The 14116-nt window shown below is 53.9% G+C and overlaps 1 protein-coding gene across 1 annotated transcript; it reads right to left on the bottom strand.

Annotated features, from left to right (window-relative positions):
* Positions 1-1147: 1147 nt before the first annotated feature.
* Positions 1148-3869, bottom strand: FUT6 (fucosyltransferase 6). Its single transcript, XM_008972654.6, has one exon. It carries the CDS (start codon positions 3856-3858, stop codon positions 2779-2781), a length of 1080 nt encoding a protein of 359 aa, XP_008970902.2. The 5' UTR covers positions 3859-3869; the 3' UTR covers positions 1148-2778.
* Between the last annotated feature and the right edge of the window lie 10247 nt (positions 3870-14116).

Here is a 14116-nt window from a genome sequence, read left to right on the forward strand (position 1 = left end):
CGGTGCGGGCTTCTGGGATGAAGACACTGAAGTCTAGGTGGACCCAGTTTCCCTAGATTGTCCCTGACTGCACCTCTCGCTTCTGGGATGAAGAGACTGAGGTCTAGGTGGACCCAGTTTCCCCAGCTTGTTCCTGACTGCACCTCTCTGCTGTGTGGACTTCTGGAGACGGGGAAAGGGGGAGACACTGTGGGTGAGGAGCCTGAGGTCCAGGTGGAATCAGTTCCCCAGCGTCTCCCCGTCCGCACTGATCCCGCTATGTGGGTTTCTAGGAAGGGGGAGCCACTCTGGGGGTGAGGAGAGTGAGGTCCAGGTGGACCTGGGCCTCCCTTATCCGACGGCCTCCTCGGGCCGGTCTTCGCCCACCAGAGTGAGCTGAAAGCCACTATCTCCTTCCACCAGCTACTAAAAATACCCGCACGCTGCCCACCTCCCGGCGGGGAGAGGCCTGGGGCGGGCGCCAGCCCCATCCAGCCCGAAGCCGGCGCCTGCTGGGGTAGAGCTGGGTCCCCAGAGACCTGGGTCCTCGGCCCATAAAAGCCCTGGCCGGGCCTCGAGGGGGGGGATTTACGACGAGCCCCTGCGGAGTATGGAAAAAGCCCAGCTCGGTGTTTAGATTTCCCCACGGTGTCACCTTGATGCTTGGCAGGCCTCGGGTGTTGGGTTGCTAGAGCGCGGGAGGGGTCGGCGGGTCCCACGGTCGGTCTGAGGGGCGGGGAAGGGGCGGGCACTGCGAGCCCAGAGCAGGCACCGGCGAGGCGAGACTCCTCCCCTCCTGCCCCTCAGACTGGGGGTTCCCAAGGCTACAACCCTTCTCCTTAGCTGGGCCCCCTCCCCTCCTTCCCACACGTCTGCCCTTAGGACCACCCTCTAACCACAGTGTCCCTTCCCAGGCTCAGCCCGCATCCCCCCACCCCCCGCAAAGCTGGAGGGCGCAGATCGGAAACCGCCCCCAGGGAGAATCACCCAGCCATGAAGGAACATCCCTAGCCCCTGACTCCCGGGGACCCACAGCTACAGCTGGAGACACTCAAGGCGGCTAATCAGCAGGACTTCCAGGGAGCCCTGAGAGCAGGGCTTGGCGGCCAGGCGGGTGATCTGCTTGGGAAGCAGTTTCAGGGCTGCCGCTGGCTGGGGTCCCCGCCTACCCCCACAGTCTTCTGACTCTGAGGTTTAAGGTGGTGGATTCCTCCACCCTTTGGGCCGACTCAGCCCGGCCTCCGCAGAGAGGCCGGAGTTCCCAGACGCTGCGGAAGCCCAAGTGACGCTTACTCCGAGCCTCCGTTTCCCCATCCTAGATGGCCTGGCCTCAGAGAGGAGTGTTGTTCAGCCCAGGACACACAGCGAGAAAGCTGACCATCAGGGGTCTGCCGCCCCCCCGAAGCTCTCCTCCCACAGTGTGCATGTGTGTGTGAGTGTTGCCCACCCTCCGGGGCCTCCCGGACATCGGCCTTCCTGTCTCCCACCCAGATCCAGCGTCCCAACCACAGGGCGCGGGCCCAGCCCACCAGGGAATTGGAACATAAATAAACGGAGAAGCCCCTGCAGTTCCCTGGGGCTGCGGTTGTCATCAGCGCATCGGCACACCGGATGAGGGTCTCTCTCACACACACACACAAGCACACTCACAAGACACAGAGATCACCATCCATAAGGGCTCAGCAGGCAGGACCCATGATCCTACACAGTCACCTTCCACACAGAATTGCACACTCAGAAAGGGACACTCCCCCTTTTTTTTTTTTCTTGAGACAGTCTCACTGTGTCACCCAGGCTGGAGTGCAGTGGTGCGATCATGGCTCCCTACAACATCTGCCTCCTGGGTTCAAGCGATTCTTGCGTCTCAGCCACCTGGGCAGCTGGGATTACAGGCACCGGCCACCACACCCAGCTAATTTTTTTTTTTTTTTTTTTTTGAGACAGAGTCTCGCTCTGTCGCCAGGCTGGAGTGCAGTGGCGCGATCTCGGCTCACTGCAACCTCCGACTCTCTGGTTCAAGCGATTCTCCTGCCTCAGCTTCCCAAGTAGCTGGGATTACAGGCATGCACCACCACGCCCAGCAAATTTTTGTATTTTTAGTAGAGACGGGTTTCACCATGTTGGCCAGGATGGTCTCGATCTCCTGACCTTGTGATCCGCCTGCCTCGGCCTCCCAAAGTGCTGGGATTACAGGTGTGAGCCACCGCACCCGGCCTCATCATCGGTTTTCTTTGCAGTATTACATCTGGAAACGGTGCGGTGATTATCTCTCTGCACCCCTCACAGGCAGCTAACAACATCACAAACAAATCAGCCAGAACCATCACTCATGGGTGGGGCCCCATGGGTGCCAGTTCCCAGGGCCCAGTGCCCTCCAGGGTGAGGTCCCCAGCAGGTGAGGCTCCTAGCAGGTGAGATTCAGTGTGGAAGGTTTCTGGGAGCAGGTCCCAGCAGGTAAAGTCCCCAACAGCCGAGGTCCCCAGTAGGCAAAGTCCCCAGGAGACGTCCCCAGCAGGCCAGGCTTCCGCAGGGGACGCTCCTGGAAGCCAGCATGTGAAATCCCAGGTAAGGGACATACCTGGCCACCGAAGACTCCAGCAGGTGAGGCCCCAGGAAAGTGAGGACCCAGGTAGGTGAATCCCCAGGCAGGTGAAGCTGCAACAGGTGACCGTCCCAGGCAGGTGAGTCCCCAGGCAGGTGAAGCTTCAGGCAAACGAGTCCTTAGGTAGATGAGGCCCCCACTCAGGTGAGGCCCCAGGAAAATGAGGTTCCTGGCAGCCCAGGCCCCACACCAGCCTCTCAGGTGAACCAAGCCGCTATGCTGCGTGTCTGGTACCTGGATTCCTCCTGCAGTTTCCAGCAGGCCTTGCAGAAAGCCAGTGCCCAGCTGAAGAAGCGAGGCCGCAGCGTCTCCCGCCAGCGAAAGTAGCTCAGGTAGCGGGCGTGGTCCTTGTCCAGCTCCTGCAGGTAGCGGGCCAGGTCCTCGTGGCTCTGGAAGTCGTCCACGTGGATGAAGGCGTCGGGCGGCAGGAACCTCTCGTAGTTGCTTCTGCTGGGGCCCAGCACCACGGGCACGGCCCAGGCCTCCAGGGCGTTCCTCCACAGCTTCTCGGTGATGTAGTCGGGGTGCAAGGAGTTCTCGAAGGCCAGATAGAACTTGTACCGGGACAGCGTCTCCATCATGGTCCCCTTGGGCAGGGGCTTGTGGGAGCGTCCGTACACGTCCACCTTGAGATGGGCCTGCAGGCTCTGGTAGTAGCGCACCCTGGCGGAGTTTGGCCCCCAGTTGGACACCGCCCAGGCCGCCAGCTCGGTCTTGGCCGAGAGGTTGAGCAGCGGGTGGACAGGCTGGCCGGACCACGGCTGCAGCCAGCCGTAGGGCGTGAAGATGTCGGAGTCGCTGCGGTAGGACATGGTGAGATTGAAGTATCCGTCCAGGGCTTCCAGGTGCCGGCAGTTGCTGGGGGACTCCATGCTGAACCAGATCCAGCGCTGCCCCTGCCGCCTCGGGGAGCGTGGGAGCTGGGCACTGGGGTTGTACATGACCTCTCGGTGGTGCACGATGACCGCGTCTGCCTGTGGATACACCTTGCGGTCGGCAGTGATGTTGCAGTCGGCCGTGCCAGGCACCATCTCTGAGCAGCGGGGCAGAGCTATGGGTTTGTTAAAAGGCCACGTCCACAGCAGGATCAGGGGGATGGAGTGGGCGGGGGTTCCTGTGCTGTCTGGGAAGCGGGACCCATTAGGGTACACAGTGGGATCGTCTCGAGACACACGCAGATAGGAGAAGAAACACACAGCCACCAGCAGCTGAAACAGCAGCGTGGTCAGACAGCAGCGCCACGACCACTGTGGCTTGGCCGGGCCCAGGGGATCCATGGGTCAGAGTAGCTGGGAAGTGGGGAGAGAGGAGTGAGGGTCATTGATGACAATCTCCTGCTTACCAAAGCTCCGGGCCATGAGTCCTGAGAAGAGCTGTTATTATTCCTGTTTCACAGATGAGAAAACTGAGACCAAGTGACTCACAGCAAAAGTCAGCACAGCTGGTGTTTGAACAAAGGGACCTTGGCCCAGAGTCCACTTCCTCCCACCCATTAGACAACAGGCCCTTTCTACATGGGCAGGGGTCCCTGGGGAAGTTGGGAGAGGCCCCAAGGGCCCTCAGGTCCCACCTTGATCCTGTCCTTTTCTGGTGTGTCCCCAGACTCTTCCTCAATCTGGAGAGAAGACACAGCCAGTCATAAATGCCCCCCAGTGCCCCTGAGTCGAGGCTTGAACCCATGACTCTTCTGGGGAAGGGCACAATGGGATTGGGTTTTGGAGGTAATATAAGAGCTCACCAGATAGAGTAGACCTGTGGGAAAGGGTGCTCCTGGCAGAGGAAACCACCATTGCCAAGGCCTAGTGGGGAGAGACCCCTGAGCAGTTTGCAGAGAAAGCAAAGGAAGTACTCAGGGCTGCCAGTGTCGAGTTCATATTAGATTGGTGCAAAAGTAATTGCTGTTTTTACCATTGAAAGTAATGGCAGCCAGGCGCGGTGGTTCATGCCTGTAATCCCAGCACTTTGGGAAGCCGAGGCGGGCAGATCACGAGGTCACCAGCCTGGCCAACGTGGTGAAACCCCATCTCTACTAAAAATGCAAAAATTGGCCGGGCGTGGTGGCATGTGCCTGTAATCCCAGCTACTTGAGAGGCTGAGGCAGGAGAATTGCTTGAACCTGGGGGGTGGAGGTTGCAGTGAGCCGAGATCGCACCGCTGCACTCCAGCCTGGGCAATGGAATTCTATCTCGGAAAAAAAAAGAAAAAAGAAATATTAACTTGGGTCAAGCACGGTGGCTCATGCCTATAATCCTAGCACTTTGGGAGGCTGAAGGTGGATCACTTGAGGTCAGGAGTTCGAGGCCAGCCTGGCCAACATGGTGAAACCCGTCTTTACTAAAAATACAAAAATTAGCTGGGCGTGGTGGCGGGCACCTGTAATCCCAGCTACTTAGGAGCCTGAGGCAGGAGAATCACTTGAACCCTGGAGGAGGAGGTTGCAGGGAGCCAAGATGGCACCACTGCACTCCAGCCTGGGAGACAGAATGAGACTCCGTCTCCAAAAAAAAAAAAAGAAAGAAATATTCACTCGGGGTTTCATTCAATAAGCACTCAGGGCCGGGTGCATTGGCTCACGACTGTATTCCCAGCACTTTGGAAGGCAGAGGAGGGCGGATAACTTGAGGTCAAGAGTTTGAGACCAGCGTGGCCAACATGGAGAACCCACATGTCTACTAAAAATACAACAATTAGCTGGGCATGGTGGCACATGCCTGTAGTCCCAGCTACTCGGGAGACAGAGACATGAGCATCACTTGAACCTGGGAAGCAGAGGTTGCATTGAGCCAAGATCACACCATTGCACTCCAACCTGGGTGACAGAGCGAGACCCTGTCTCAAAAAGAAAAAAAAAAGAGAGAATAGAAATATTCACTCGGAGTTTCTTTCAACAAGCACCCAAAGGTTACTCCTCTGGTAGGCTGACGCTGGGGGAGAGGTGGGGACAGATGGGAGGGAGAATAGGCAGGCGTGGGGACTCATGTGCTGACCAGGAGGGCAGTGGGGCCACCCGGAGACATGGGGAACCCCCAGGAGAGAAGCAGGCTTTGGTGGAACTTGCTGAGCCCGGCCCGTCCTGGAGATACCCAGCAGCGGACTGGCCCCAGGGAGCTGGAGGGAGACAGGGGAGGGCCCAAATCCCCTGGAGTGTGGGCACTGGGTCTGGGAAGCCAGAGAAAGAGAAACCTTCAGGCCGGGTGTGGTGGCTCACGCCTGTAATCCCAGCACTTTGGGAGGTCGAGGCGGGTGGACCACTTGAGGTCACGAATTCGAGACCAGCCTGACCAATATGGTGAAACCCCGTCTCTACTAAAAATACAAAAATTAGCTGGGCGTGGTGGCATGCGCGCCTGTATTCTCAGCTACTTGGGAAGCTGAGCCATGAGAATTGCTTGAACCCAGGAAACGGAAGTAGTGAGCCACCTGGATCACACCACTGCACTCCAGCAGCCTGGGCAGCAGAGTGAGACGCTGTCTCAACAACAACAACAACAAAAACAAAAACAGGAGGAAACCTTCAAAGAGATGGTGCTGTGGAGGAGGTGGCGGGAAACCGGGGCCACCTTTTTTCATGGATGGGGTGAGACTTGGAGGCTGGGAGGGACCCTTGGACCATGATAAGGACCTGCTGCCGCTCCCTGGACACTGCTGCGTCTGACACCTTCTGGGAGATGCTAGAGGGACTCGGGGATCTGGAGACAGGCCTTTCTTCTAAAAGAGGATGCACTGGATCCCGTCTGGATGCCCGTGACACTGCAAAAAGCCAGAGACTCAAGGGGACTGTGTCCGTGAACCTCAACAGAGCCCGGCCACTGAGCCTCAGCTCTGAAGGTCTGAAGGTCTGAAGGTCTGGCCAATCTCACTCCATTCCTAGGTCCTTCCCGCCCCTATAGGGTGTCACAGAGTCCTCCAGACCCCAGATCCTGGCCTCAGGAACAGAAATCCAAGACCCCAGCCCTGCCCCTCTCTGTTCCTTGCAGCCCTACAGCTGTCCATTCTACAGATGAGGAAACTAAGGCTCAGAGAGACACCTATGTGTCCTGCTGAGTACACACAACTAGAGCCATTTTGATCCAGACCCCAAAGTCTCCCCACCTTAATGTCACCCCAAACTCCTCTAGGACTTTGCAGATGGAGCTGACATCTCCCGACTAACCTTGTCCCACAGAACTTTCTGTGATGATGGGCCGGGCTTGGTGGCTCATGCTTGTAATCCCAGTACTTTGGGAGGCTGAGGTGGGTGGATTACCTGAGGTCAGGAGTTCAAGACCAGCCTGGCCAACATGTCTCTACTAAAAATACAAAAATTAGTCAGGTATGGTGGCAGGAGCCTGTAATGCCAGCTACTCGGGAGGCTGAGACAAGAGAATTGCTTGAACCTGGGAGACAGAGGTTGCAGTGAGCCGAGATTGCACCATTGCCCTCCAGCCTGGGTGATGAGAGTGAAACTCCGTCTCAACAAAAATAAAGCAAATTTCTGTGATGACAGAAATGTTCTGTATATGCAGTATCAAAATTGGTGGCCAATGAGCCCTTCAAAAGTGACCATGCTGTCGGAAAAACAGAATAGTTAATGCTAATTTTTTTTTTCATATGGAGTCTTGCTCTGTCGCCCAGACTGGAGTGCAGTGGTATGATCTTGGCTCACTGCAACTTCTACATCCTGAGATCAAGTGATTGTCGTGCCTCAGCCTCTCGAGTAGCTGGGACTACAAGTGTGCACCATCGTGCCTGGCTAGTTTTTGTATTTTTAGTAGAGACGGAGTTTCACTATGTTGGCCAGGCTGGTCTTGAACTCCTGACCTCAGGTGATCCACCTGCCTTGCCTCAGCCTCCCAAAGTGCTGAGATTACATGTGTGAGCCACTGTGCCCGGCCTGGCTAATGTTAATTTTCTTTTCTTTTCTTTTTTTTTTTTTGAGACGGAGTTTCACTTTTGTTGCCCAGGCTGGAGTGCAATGGCACGATCTCAGCTCACTGCAACCTCCGCCTCCTGGGTTCAAGCGATTCTCTTGCCTCGGCCTCCTGAGTAGCTGGGATTACAGGCACGTGCCATCACGCCTGGCTAATTTTTGTATTTTTAGTAGAGATGGGGTTTCACCATGTTGTCCAGGCTGGTCTTGAACTCCTGACCTCAGATGATCTGCCTGCCTCGGCCTCCCAAAGTGCTAGGATTACAGGCGTGCACCACGGCGCCCGGCCCAATGCTAATTTAAACTTAAAAATAGATACTGGCCGGGAGTAATGGTTTACACCTGTAATCCCAATGCTTTGGGCGGCTGAGGTGGGAGGATCGCTTGATTCTAAGAGTTTGAGACCAGCCTGAGCAGCATAGCAAGACCTCAAGACCTCAAGACCCCATCTCCACAAAGAATTTTATTATTTATTATTATTATTTTGCCAGACGTGGTGGCCTGTAGTCTCAGCTACTCAGGATGCTAAGGCAGGAGGATTTCTGGAGCCCAGAAGTTCAAGGCTGCTGTAAGCCATGGTTGCACTATTGCACTTCTGCTTAGACAATAGAATGAGACCGTGTCTCAAAATAAATAAATACATAAATAAATAATAACAACAAAAAATAAAAACACAGAAAACAAAAACCACAAAAAAGCACACAAGAAACAGATACTCAAAAAGAAAAAAAGCAATGACTGATATTACAGTCAGTAATTGGGAAACTTTTGAGTACCTTCAGAACATCTTGGATGGGCAAATCTACTTCTTCACCTGTACTTTTTATGTTTGTTTGTTTGTTCTGAGATGGAATCTTGCTCTGTCACCCAGGCTGGAGCACAGTGGCGTGATCTTGGCTCACTGCAACCTCTAGCTCCCGGGTTAAAGTGATTTTCCTGCCTCAGCCTCCCAAGTAGCTGGGATTACAGGCGCCCCCCACCACGCCCAGGTAATTTCTGTCTTTTTAGTAGAGATGGAGTTTCACCATGTTGGCCAGGCTGGTCTTGAACTCCTGACCTCAATTGACCCACCCACCTCAGCCTCCCAAAGTGCTGGGGTTACAGGCATGAGTCACCATGCCCAGCCTCATTTTATGGAAACTAAATACAGATTGAGTAGTTATGACAGACATTGAATGTCTGAATTGTCTTCTGAGGGTAAAATGCACACTAGATTGCCAAGATTTAGGATGAAAAACAGAATGTCAGATATCTCAATAAAACTTTTTAAAGGCCAGGCACGGTGGCTCATGCCTGTAATCCCAGCACTTTGAGAGGTGGAGGCGGGCGAATCACCTGAGGTCAGGAGTTAGAGACTATCCTGACCAACATGGTGAAACCCTGTCTCTACTAAAAATACAAAATGAGCCAGGCACGGTGGCACATGCCTGTAATTCCAGCTACTCGGGAGGCTGAGGTGGGAGGATCCCTTGAGGCCAAGACTTTGAGACCAGCCTGGGCAACCTAGGGAAACCTCGTCTATACAAAAAATACAAAAATTAGCCGGGTGTGGTGGCACGCAACTATAGTCACAGCTACTCAGGAGGCAGAGGCTGGAGGATTGCTTGAGCCCAGGAGATTGAGGCTGCAGTGGGCCATGATTGTGCCACTGCACTCCAGCCTGGACACCAGAGTTCAAAAACAAGAAAACAAAACAAAACAGGCCAGGCGCAGTGGCTCACGCCTGTAATCCCAGCACTTTGGGAGGCCGAGGCAGATTACCTGATGTCAGGAGTTCGAGACCAGCCTGCCCAATATGGTGAAGCCCCGTCTCTACTAAAAATACAAAAAAATTAGCCTGGCATGGTGGCGGGCATCTGTAATGCCAGCTACTCAGGAGGCTGAGGCAGGAGAATCACTTGAACCCGGAAGGCGGAGGTTGCAATGAGCCGAGATCGCACCACTGCACTCCAGCCTGGGCGACAAGAGTGAAACTCCCTCTCAAAAATAAATAAAATAAAATACAAAACTTTTAAATATTGTTTACACCTTCAAATCATACTACAGTAACTTGGACCTATCAGGTTAAATAAAGAATATTATTACGATGATTCACCTGTGTCTTTCTCATTTTTTAAATATAGCTACTAGAACAACAATTATTATCTATGCGACTTCTGTTATATTTCAGTTGGACAGTGTGTGCTGGTCTAGAATTTCTAAGGAATTGAAACTGGCAGTTATCACAATTTCAAATGCACTGGGGCTGGGCGTGGTGGCTCACGCCTGTAATCCCAGCACTTTGGGAGGCTGAGGCAGGTGGATCACGTGAGATCAGGAGTTTGAGACCAGCCTGGCCAACATGGTGAAACCCCGTCTCTACTGAAAATACAAAATTAGCTGGGCGTGGTGGCAGGCGCCAGTAATCCCAGCTACTCGGGAGGCTGAGACAGGAGAATTGCTTGAACCTGGGAGGTGGAGGTTGTGGTGAGCCGAGATCGCGTCACTGCACTCCAACCTGGGCAACCGAGCCAGATTCCATCTCAAAAAAAAATATAATAATAACAATAAAACAAAACAAAACCACAACATATTGGTAACTTTTGCCATTGATCTAAACCTTGCCAACTCTAAACTGAGTTGGGACTGGGCATGGTGGCTCACGCCTGTAATAGCACTTTCGGAGGCCAAGGCGGGCGGATCACCTGAGGTCAGGAGTTACAGACCAGCCTGGCCAACATGGTGAAACCCCATTTCTCTACCAAAAATGCAAAACTTAGCCGGGTATGGTTGTGGGCATCTGCAATTTCAGATACTTGGGAGGCTGTACTCTGGCCTGGGTAATAAGAGCAAAACTCCGTCTCAAAAATAAATAAATAGGGCCAGGCGTGGTGGCTCACGCTTGTAATCCCAGCACTTTGGGAGGCTGAGGCGGGCGGATCACGAGGTCAGGAGATCGAGACCATCCTGGCTAACACGGTGAAACCCCGTCTCTACTAAAAATACAAAAAATTAGCCGGGCGTGATGGTGGGTGCCTGTAGTCCCAGCTACTCGGGAGGCTGAGGCGGGAAAATGGTGTGAACCTGGGAGGCGGAGCTTGCAGTGAGCCGAGATCGCGCCACTGCACTCCAGCCTGGGCAACAGAGCGAGACTCTGTCTCAAAAAAATAAAATAAAATAAATAAACTGAGTTGGTCTAAACCTTATGGTGCATAGCGGAGCTCCAGGCATGGTGACCTAGGTGTGATGAGAAGGGATTGAGATCACAAGCGCATACCAAAGTTCTCAAAAAGACTCAAGAGACAGCCCTCGAGGGACAGTCAGAACCCGGACTGGGAGGGAGGTTGAATTTTAACCAAGTATTCCTTTGTGCTGTTGGGCTCTTGGGCTGCCAGTGAAAGGTTAATGTTTAGAGATACATTTAATATTAATATATTATCATGTGGGCCCTGGATTTATGGCGACCTCTTCCTAGGAGACAGTGAAGTCTTTGCCGGTGACCCTCAGGAGGGGAGATTGGGGGAAACGGGGAATGGGAATCCAGGAGAGAGATCTCACCCAAGGTACTTTCCCTGGAAAATGATCGATCCACACCACAAAGATTAGGATGCAAAAAAACAAAGCCAAAAAGCAAACCGCATTCTAAGCCCTCTTTTACCACCGGGAGTGGCAGAGGCAGAGAAAATCCGGGGCCAGGAAGGATGAAGGGGTATAGGCTGCTGATGGGGTCGGGGGGCACGGGATTCTACCGCAGAGCTCTGCAAGAGAGACAGACAGACACCCACTTCCTCCTGGTTTGGCAAATCAGCCAGACCTCCCATATCCTCAGCCCACCTCGGTGCATCCAGAAAGACCCCTGCCTGCAACTAGGGGCTGCTGGCCAAATGCCAGGCCACTGCACAGCCTGCAGACCCTCCCCCAGGGATCTTGTGCCAGCCCACCTGCACTCTGAATTACAGCAGACAGGATTGAGGCTGAGGGGAGGAGGCTCGGAGCCAGGAGGCCTTTCCCTGGACCCATGCGATCCGGGTTGGGGGTGAAAGTGGGACAAGAGGCCTTACCTGGGGGGGCCAGTGTGCAGAGGGCCCTAGAGCTGAGAGGCCGCGGACGGAATAACAGCTGGATTCTGAGGACGTGGAAGAGGCCACACCAGGGAGCAGAAGGAAGGAGGAAGTGTACCCGGAGCTGAAACCAGGCCCTTTCCAACCACCACACCTGTCATCAGGTGACCCAGGGCATCCTGTCCTGGAGTCCGGACATCCTTTGAAAACAAATCGTGGGGCTCCCCTAATCCCTGTTGCAGAACCGAATAGGGTGAAGGGATTTGGAGACTCAGGTCATGCATGACCTTGCCCCACCTGTGGCTTCAATGCGATGTGGCTTTGAGTACAAAGTGAAAAGGCTGACCTGAACCACCAGTTCCCAAAGCGGGTTCCACAGGGACACCAGGGGTTCCTTGGGAGGTGGGAATGAGGAAGTGAGCAGAATTTCTACCTTTCCGCTTTCCTTCCCACCAGATCCCACCTTCTCACTCAGTTGGCCCATCACCAAATATTTCCTGAGCACGAAGTGCCAGGCCAAGGGATCTTGCAGGAAACCGGTGGGCAAGTCAGGCAACTCATGAACCTTGGAAGGGAACTTTCTTCAATTAAAATTGCAGCCTTTTGAATAAAAAAGGGACAGAAGAGCATTCCGGTTACAAGGAACAACCTTTGCAAAGGCCCTGAGGCAGCAGAAATGCAGGCATGTTGAGGAACTGCAGGAGGAGTCTCAGCAGGCTGGGTCTTCACCACTGGAGAGGAGGCAGAGCTGCTGCAGAGGCCGGGCCACGGTCAGCCATAGGGTGTTCAGCACCAAGGCAATAGGGAGCCATGTGAGGCTTCAAGCAGAGGGGTTACCATGTCGATACATGTTTTCAGATGCTCTCTTCTGGTAGGCTGGGCACAGGTCCCACATTGGTGGCAGAAGCTTCCTCCGGTGGCCTCACCAAGCCCCTCTGTGTGCCTCAAAGCCACTTCCTTTCCCTACCCACTCCTGCAGGGCAGTGCACAGCAGAAGTCCAGGGAGCTATGCAAACTTCCTGGAATGGAGAGAAATGATCTGGAATACTGGTTTTGAGAGAGGATGACCTTAAACTCTCTCACTCCCAAGCTGGGTGCAAAGGTGACCAAGCTCAAAGCCCAGCCTCCAAGTATCACGACTGCCCTGTTCTAGAAATCATTTCTGGGAGGCTGCGTCATGCTGCCTGAGTTCTACTATCTCAGTGCCCAGCCACGCCCAGACCAGTGAGGTTCTGGGAGGTAGGGATGGGCCAGGGGGTTGGGGTCTCCCAGAGCTCCAGAAGTGGCAACCTAATTCCACTCATGTCTCATTCCTTGACTGGTGAGGTTGACTGTAACTTATTAAAAAAATGACTTCTGGGGGCCGGGCGCGGTGGCTCACGCCTGTAATCCCAGCACTTTGGGAGGCCGAGGTGGGCAGATCACGAGGTCAGGAGATCAAGACCATCCATCCTGGCTAACACAGTGAAACCCTGTCTCTACTAAAAATACAAAAAAATTAGCCAGGCGTGGTAGTGGGTGCCTGTAGTCCCAGCTACTTGGGAGGCTGAGGCAGGAGAATGGTGTGAACCCAGGAGGCGGAGCTTGCAGTGAGCCGAGATTGAGCCACTGCACTCCAGCCTGGGCAACAGAGCAAGACTCTGTCTCAAAAAAAAAAAAAAAAAAAGACTTCTGGCTGGGCTCAGCGGCTCACACCAGTAATCCCAGCACTTTGGGAGGCCGAGGGAGGTGGATCATCTGAGGTCATGAGTTCAAGACCAACCTGGCCAACATGGTGAAACCTGGTCTCTACTAAAAATATAAAAATTAGCCGGGCCGTAGTGGTGTGCACCTGTAATCTCAGCTACTTGGGAGGCTGAGAATCACTTGAGCCTGGGAGGCAGAGGTTGCGGTGAGCTGAGGTTGTACCACTGCACTCCAGTCTGGGTAAGAGACTGAGACCCTATCTCAAAAAAAAAAAACAGAAAAAAAAAGACTTCTGAGGCCATGCACAGTGACTCACACCTGTAATCCCAACAGTTTGGGAAGGAGAGGCAGGAAGATCGCTTGAGCCCAGGAGTCTGAGACCAGCCTAGGGAAAACAGAGATACCCCTATCTCTCTTTTTTTTTTTTGAGATGGAATCTCGCTCTGTCACTCAGGCTGGAGTGCAGTGGCACAGTCTCAGTTTACTGCAACCTATGCCTCCCGGGCTCAAGCGATTCTCATGCCCCAGCCTCCCGAGTAGCTGGGACTATAGGCGCGTGACACAGCACTGGGTAACTTTCGTATTTTTTTAGTAGAGCTAGGTTTTCGCCGTGTTAGCCAGGCTGATCTTGACCTCCTGACTTCAGGTGATCTGTCTGCCTCAGCCTCCTAAAGTACTGGGATTAGAGGCCAGGCATGAGCCACTCCGCCCAGCTGGGTTCTTTTTTTTTCTTTTTTTTTTTGAGACAGAGTCTCGCTCTGCGGCCCAGGCTGGAGTGCAGTGGCACGATCTCGGCTCATGGTAAGCTCTGCCTCCTGGGTTCACGCCATTCTCCTGCCCCAAGTAGCTGGGACTACAGGCGTCCGCCATCACGCCCAGCTAATTTTTTTTTTGTTGTTT

The sequence above is a fragment of the Pan paniscus genome, chromosome 20, assembly GCF_029289425.2.
Source record: "Pan paniscus chromosome 20, NHGRI_mPanPan1-v2.0_pri, whole genome shotgun sequence".
Taxonomy (NCBI): Eukaryota; Metazoa; Chordata; class Mammalia; order Primates; family Hominidae; genus Pan; species Pan paniscus.

What these genes read in the sequence shown, in the direction of transcription:
- FUT6 (XM_008972654.6), bottom strand. Translation starts at nt 3,858, where the DNA reads ATGGATCCCCTGGGCCCGGCCAAGCCACAGTGGTCGTGGCGCTGCTGT.